The 8,316-nt window shown below is 23.1% G+C and overlaps 1 protein-coding gene across 1 annotated transcript in view; it reads right to left on the reverse strand.

The window, feature by feature from the left end:
- Positions 1 to 919: 919 nt before the first annotated feature.
- LOC117167489 overlaps positions 920 to 8,316 on the reverse strand; it is a 240,501-nt gene continuing 233,104 nt past the window's right edge. Inside the window, exon 5 of the mRNA XM_033352471.1 lies at positions 920 to 1,136. Coding sequence (XP_033208362.1) covers positions 1,020 to 1,136 — 117 coding nt within the window. The 3' untranslated portion in view covers positions 920 to 1,019. The remainder of the gene's footprint in view (positions 1,137 to 8,316) is intronic.

The raw sequence follows: 8,316 nt of genomic DNA on the forward strand, positions 1-8,316 counted from the left end.
AAAACACATTTATCCAAAAATAGAATAGTTACATGTTTAAGTTGAAATGTCAATTTTTTATTAAAAAATGAGTTTTCAACGAACTAGTTAAGCTTTAACCAAAAAGATAAATTTTCAATAAAAGTTATGAATTAAATTATATATTTCCACCAATGAATTAAATTTTCTACAAAAATGAATTGCTTTTAAAGAAGATTTTTCAATTTGCAATCAACTGATAAAATTCTTAACTGAAAATATAAATGTTAGGAGGAAACAAATGGAAAAAAATTAATAGAAATGCAAGGCAAAAAATTAATTATGTTGTCAAAGTTGAAAAAAGTCGGAAATAAATCAGAAATTTTTAAAGCTTTTTTATTGTTGCTTCGTGAGAAAATGAAGAATCTATTTTTGAAAAGACGTGTTTTTATATTTCAAAAAAAAGAAAGAAAGAAAAAAAACGAAAAATGGGAAGTCAAATGAATCCTATTTTTGGGGGAAATAACTTTCATAGGTTTTAAAGGATTTCCAGGAAACTAGACATCCAGAATAAATATGAAAGCGACACAATTTTATTTGTACGCAATTAATTATTAATTAAACTTTTTCTCTATGCAATCAATGATAAATAAAAAACCCAATAGACTCATTAGCCAACCTAATAGAAAATCAAATATTTGCTTGAACCAACTTTGTATGGTTATTTCAACCAAATTTTTTGGTAAAGGGAATATTTGGCTCATCAAAACAAAATGTTTGACCTTCCAAATTTTTTTTTAGCAACTTTGATCAGATAAATTGTCTTCAGGCACTTGGAATTAGGAAGAAATTTTTTTTTGTATTAAACAATAAGTGCAAAATGTTAATACAAAATAGTATAAAAAACTGCAAATAGTTTAGAACTAAATAAAAAAGGGATGAATTATTCGGAATAATTTAAACAAAAGGTTGTTATAGAACGTTGCGTTTTTTTCTCCGGCGTCTGTTGTGGGTCGATCGAGAGTTTTGGCAAGAAAATTCCTCTAACTTCTAATTTTTTTTTACTGGATGGAACACGTCAGTGGATGCGACAAAGCGTGGTCCAGTAATATTGGTGTTCCTGCTGCCAGTTCTGGCTTGGTATCGCCATATTCGTCATCGTAATCGAAGTAGTTACTCTGGAAATAAATACAAAAATTAGGGCAGGGAATAAAATATTTTTTAATTCATCACCCCCCTCCCCCACAGACGCTTAAAGGATGAAGCTGAAAAAACATTTTTTGAACTGTATTAACATCAGGCGTCACTGGCAAAAATGAGATTTTGAAAAAAGTGGGAACATGAATTATTTGCAATAACATTGATAAGGGCCCCATATTAAATTAAATTTTGGCTGTTCTTAATTTTCTAAAATTTTGAGTAAAGTTTGCATTTTTATAAAATTAGTTTAATTTTTAACAACAACAAAAAAGAACTAATGACTAAACCTTTTAATATTCAACTAAAATTATGAATTTTCAATAAAAATATTAATTTTCAACAAAGTAGTATTACCTCCAACTAAGTAGTTACATTTGTAATTTGAATGGAATTTAATTAAATTTAACTTAAACCAAAAAAAAATTATTATTTCTGGCAATTAAATTTAAGAAATGAAATTTCAAACCAAATCGTATAAAAAATGAAGAATTTTCTCCTAAAAAGGTAAATTTTCGATCAAAAATAAAGATGTAAAATTTTTAGTTCAAAACATACTTTTTATACGACAAAAAACAACTAATTTTTAACAAAAGATATGGATTTTTCAGCAAAATAGTTCAATTTTCAACTCAAAATGATGAATTTGCTAAAAAATGTTAAAGCTGATATTTTGACAAACTTTTTTCAATTTTTAATCAAAAACATTTGAATTCAATCAAATAGGATTATTCAACAAAATGCATGGATTTTAATCCATAAAGTTGAATTTTCAAATTAAAAAATTAAATAACTAAATTTTTAGTTAAAATTAAAGTTTTACTTTTCAACAATAATTGGAATTCCAAATACAAAATTAATTTTCATTAACAAAAAAAGAAACTTTAACAAACTACACGAACTTTTAACAAAGAATTTGAGTTTGCAACCAAGAAGATTATTTATGTATAAAAAAAAGAAATAAATTTTCAAAAAAATAGTTAAATTTTCAACCAAAAAAAGATTTCAGCAAAAAATTTTTTTGTTTGAAATCAAAAATAGTTACATGTAACCAAAAATGACAAATTTTCAACCAAATAATGCGATTTTCAACTAAAGAAGATATAAACGTTTAGCCAAGAAAATGAATTTAAAAAAAAGTAGATCTAGTTTCAACCAAGTCGTTGAATTCTTAAAGATAAATGTAAAAGCAGATATTTCAACTGAAATAGATTTGAATTTTAAAGAAATAAATACTTAAGTTTCACAAAAAAAGCCGAATGTAGAAAAAGTTGAATTTTTAACTAAAAAAATTTATTTTAAACAAAGAACAACCAATTTTTAACAAAATACATAACTTTGCAACCAAACAGTTAAATTTTAAACCAAAACTGTACAAGAACGTTTTTATTACAGTTAAATAAGAATATTAATTCTAAATAAAACACAGTTGAATTAAAAGAAAAATTAAGAATTTTAAAATAAATAAGATAAATTTTCAAACTAAAATGGAGCTGTGAAATTTTCCGTTGAAAAAAATTATGTTCTAACGGATAAGACACAATTTTCACGAAAATGCATGAAATTTGAATCATAAAGTTTACCTTTTAATTTAAAAAATGGGCAAGACATGAATTTTCAAGAAAATACTTGAATTTTAACCAAAAATGATGCATTTTCCACGAAACATGTAATAGTTGTTGTTAGAGCGAGAAAAGGTATTTCTATTTTGAATAAAAATATTTGGATTCAACAGAAAATTACGAATTGTCAATAAAATAGTTAAATTTTGTGCCAGAGATAAATGTTTAATAAACAAAATAAATTTTCAACCAAGTAGTTAAATTTACAACCAAAAAAGGTGAATTCATAACGATAAATTTTTATATAATAGTTGATACGTCAGACCAAAGACATTTGAATTTTGAATTAAAAAATAGTTAGGTTCCACAAAAAAGACGAATTTAAAAAAGAAAATATTTAAATTATTAGCTAAAAAATTAATTTTCTAGGAATAAAAAACGAAATTTTATCAAAATACATGAATTTTCACTAGAAAGTAAGAATCCTCAACGGAAAATGTAATTGCTGATGTTTCACCTAAAAATAAATTAATTCCACATAAAAAGGATGAATTTGCAACAATATAGTTTTATTGTCAACCGAAATAAAGATTGATTTTTAACCAAGCAGTTCCTGTTTTCACAAAAAAAAAAGATTATATTTCATTCAAAAGAGATGAACTTCTTAAAGAAAAAGACGAAGTTACAAAACAAAAGTGTTGAATTTTCAGCCTATAAGTATTTTCAACCAAGAAATATTTAGCAGAAAAGAGACAAAAATTAAGAAATTATAACATTTTTAAGCAAAAGAAAAAAAAAAGAAATTGAGAGAAAATTTGAATTTTTAATATAATTTTTAATTTAAAATTTTTAAAATATAATTTTTCAAAAAAAAGGTTAATTTCCAACCAAATGGTTGTCTTTCCAACTAATTTACTAAACTCACGAGAAAGTTAAAAAGACGAGTTTTCTATTGAAGGGTTGGATATAAAAAGAAAGTTGATTTTAAGAACAATTAATTTTCCATCAAATTGTTTCATTTTAATCAAATTTTCATCCAAGATAGATTTTTTATTTAAGAAATAAATATATCGATTACATTGTTGAATTTACAAGCCAAAAAGATGACTTTTCAACCTAACAGTGGAATTTTTAGGAAAAAATAATTTAAAAATATTTAAATATAATTTAAATATCATTTTGATATTATACATATTTAATTAAATAACTGCATTCTAATACAATTAATTGAATCTCGAAACAAAACATATTATTTTCAATTCAAACAGTTAAGCAAAAATATGAAATTGGTACTAAAAGAATTAATTTTCAAAACAATAAGACGAATTTTTAACTGAAAAAGAAAAAAAAAATTAATCAAATTTTTAAATGTTTAAGCCAAAAAGATGCATTTTTTACAAAACAATACATTTTTAGCCAAACAGTTGCATTTTTCATTCAAAATATTAATTTTCAACCAAAAAAAGACTAATTTTCAACATTATAGTATATTTCTAAACTAAGGAGATGAATCACCAGTTAAAATATATGTTTTCAGAACGAATAATTTAATATTTGATAGTTTTAACAAAAAAATTTAAGTTGCATTGATAAACAGTTAAATTCGTGTATTTTCCCAATAAATTGTTGAATTTTCTATAGGGATGTTAAATTGTGAGTCCGAAAATATGTATTTTTATTAAAAAATTATATCCCTAATAAATTCGTTAAAATTATCAACAAAAATAGAGTTATTCTCGATTACATTTTAAACTAAATAATACTCTTAAGCTTCGAAAAATTAATTTCAAGGGAATTGTTGATCTTTCAACTCAAACAAAAATATAATTTTTAATAAAAAATTTATTTTACAACTAGCTAGTGCAGTTCAGTTTGTAACAGGAAAAGATCAAATTTCTACCAAAAAAGAATAATTCTAAACAAAACACTTAATATTTTAAATAAAAAATTTAAGAAATTAAAATTGGGAGTTTGCATCTATTTTAAATATGTATTTATTATATTGTTTAATTTTCAACAAAGTAGTTCAATTGGTAATCCAAAAAGATTTTTTTTTACCAAAAGATTCCTTTTTGAACATTAAAGATTAATCTCTAACGAAAAAAAAGTTAGATTTTCTAATAGTACTTTTTAAATATCAGTTTATAAAAGTGAAACTTTTTTCTAGAAAATATATTTAATTTTCAGTATTCTGTTGCAAATATATTATTTTGAAAGAACATTTATTTTAATAAAACTCGTTTCTGGGTTAGAGCGACATTTTCTCGAATAAGGAGCCATTATTTATTCACAGGCTTTTAAACAATGCATTTTTTATAAATCCATCATCCCTTCAATAGTTAAAAAATTCTGTTGAAAATGTAGCGCATGAGGACTCCAAATAATTTACTATTTAAAATCATTTTTGCAAAGGAATCTAAATAATAGATATTTTTCTATGAAAAATTATAAGCACGTACAACTGGAAGAGATTTAAATAATAAATAATAGAGCTCTATTGAAAAAATTGTCATTGTGAGGTTGCCAAAATTTCTTTTTTTCAACAATGAGAAAGCAATGTTTTTAAAATGGAATCGGACTGGATCACGTTCACAATTTCTTAATATGACCTTATTGTTTTAATAGAGTTATTTCTTTATTTTTGACGTTTTTCATTATTTTTTTTACAAAAGATTATTATAAAAATTAACTAAATTTTTTATCGATCCTGGGTAAGATGTAAGGAGCAGGTATTGGAAATGTTTGAAATTTCTTCATAATTGTAATAAATTAAGGGATTCTATTCATGAAAATTCTTATAAAATGAATATAAAATAAATAAAAAAACAGTTATACTACAAAATCATGGGTTTTCGATAATGCCCTAAAATTTCTCAAAATTTAGGTTGCGCTCGTTTCTTTAATCTTAAATTAGTATTTTTTAATAAAAATCATCGTCAAGATTCCCCACGATTTAACAATTTTCTGTAATGTTATCGTCTTCTATCGGAATAGGTATTTTCTTGTAAAAAATTGTAAGATTCAGATGCTTCAGTTTTTTTAAAACAATTTACGTTTTTCGGGTTTTAAAAATTTTTTAAACAAAAATAATGAGATTGAAAAGTTTCATAATTTCTTAAGGCTTTTAATTAACGTTAAATCTTTTATATAAGAATTTGTATTTTTATGCACAATTTATTATAAGTTTAACATGGCTTAGACTCTTTCAAGGATTTTCCATTATATTTTGGTTTTTCAGCGGAAGTTAATATTCACTTTTTTTCAATTAAATTTAACGAAGATTTCACAAATTCTAAGAATTGAAGTTTATTTTAACATTTTATACTAAAAAATGGTATTTTAAAACGAAATAAATTACCGCTTCAAAAACCAAATTAACCAATTTAACATTTGCAGGGTAAATTAACACTTTCATTTGGGAATCTGATTTTCAAGAAGAATAAATAGAATGTTGATATTCAATATTTTTAAATTATTGTAGTTTCACGTCAAAATTTTCATTCATAATCGATTTGAGATGAAAATTCTTTTTTCTTAGAAAGTTAATTTTTTTGGTCGAAAACTCATTTTCTTGTATAATATTTTCATTTTTTGGCTAAAATTATTTATGTATTTCGCAATTTTAAGTTGATAATTTAATTATTAACTTGAAAATTAAAATATTTTGTTAAAAATTCGTTATTTATGTTGCCTAGAAATTAATTATTTTGAACTAAAAATTTAAGTGTGCTAGTTTTTTTTGAAACTGTAACTTTTTTAGTTAAGATATCAACTAGTTTGTTCCAAACTCGTTTATTTTGTAAGAAATTAATCTTTTTAAATAGGAATTCATCTTTTTGGTTGAAAATTCAGCTTATTTGTACAAAATTCATCTTTTTGCTAGAATATTAATCTCTTTGGTCAAAAAGCATCTTTCAGATTGGATATTAAACTTTTTTCTTGAAAATTCAAATGCTTTGATACAAATTGCACTATTTGGATAAAAATTAACTTTCTTATCGAACATTCATGTTTTCAGATTGAAAATGCAATTTTTCAAATAGAAAATACGTCTTTTTTATTAGAAAAATGACATCTTTGTTGAAAATTGACTTTTCTGGGTTGAAAATTAATTTTTTTGTTTTACTTCCATCTTTTTGGTTATAAATTTGTACTTTTGATTTGAAGTTCAAATATTTGGCAAAAAACTCTTTATTTTATCTTGGAAAATGAATATTCTCAATTGAATCTTACTTCAGTATTATATGAAAAATCTTTCATCATTAAAAATCCAACATTTTTTAATGAAAATTGATTTGTGTAATTTGAAAATTTGTCTTTTTGGTCAAAACATCATTTTCGGTTGGATACTTAATTTGGTTGTTGAAAATTCACCTTTTTGAGTTAAAAATTTAGAAAAAAGATTTAAAAGCTTTTTCATAATTTAAAAAAAATGGAGGTTACATTTTCTTACATATTTGTGGGAACATTTTAAACAGCTAATGCTGAATTTTGCAAAAATAATTTTAAGTTTTAAAGTCTTAAAAATGTTTCTAAAAAATATGGAAGACTTTAAGACAATTCTTTTGATTTTTGAGGATTTAAACAAAATTTAGATAAACTCAATTTTGCAGGGCGTCAAGTGGATCAAAATTATATTTTAAGATTCATAAGAAAATTTTAAATGATTTTTTTAAGCTTGAAGAGTACATTGATAAAAATTACAAAACTTTTCAAAATTTTTCCTAAAATTTAAAAAAATAGTGTAAAATATTTTAAAGAGAAATTTTGCCATAATAGTTTGAGTATATTTAAGAGATACTCAGAAGCTTTAAACGATTGAAAAACAATAAAGACTTATAAGATATCTTAGGACTTTTGTAAAAATTTAGGATAATGACAAAAATTCTTTCGGTTTTTATAATAATTTCTTTAGATTTTTTATTTTGAAAAATGAACTTTAAGAGAAAATTGAAAAAGAATTCAAAGCATTTCAAAATATATTTTAAATTTCGAAAAAGGGTAGAAGATTTTAAAGCAAAATGTTTTTACTTGGTAACATTGGAGAATACAAAAAAATGAAAATAACTGAAAAAATAAAACCATTAAATTCCATAAATATGGCGAACATTTCAAGCGAACGAAGAAGGTTTTTAAACTGTCCAAGATTTAACCAAATGCAAATTTTATCTCCGAACATTCTTAAAATATGTTTCATTTCTGCAAAATTTCTAGAAGTCACAAATATATTTTTGAAGGGCTTGAATTTTTCTTTATATTTTGTAAAATCCTGTAAAATATATTTTTTTTTAATTTTCCAGATTTCTTTGTTTTAAACAAACCTGAAATATTTTTAAAATCTTTTCTAATTTTCTTCAAATTAATAGGAAATTTTAAAAGATTTTGAGGTATCTTTTTTAATTTTTGAATGATTTTTCAAAATTTAAAGAAAAATTTGATTCCTCTAAAAATGTTTTTTAGGAATTTAAGAGGAGCATAGATCGAAAACATTTCATACCTTGGAAGCATTTCCGAAAATTTACCGAATATTTATTATTTCTTCCAAACTTCTAAAGTTCTAAATATGTTCTGAAAAGACTCAAATTTTTCTTAATATTTA

This window comes from Belonocnema kinseyi, chromosome 2, assembly GCF_010883055.1.
Source record: "Belonocnema kinseyi isolate 2016_QV_RU_SX_M_011 chromosome 2, B_treatae_v1, whole genome shotgun sequence".
In the NCBI taxonomy this organism is placed as follows: domain Eukaryota; kingdom Metazoa; phylum Arthropoda; class Insecta; order Hymenoptera; family Cynipidae; genus Belonocnema; species Belonocnema kinseyi.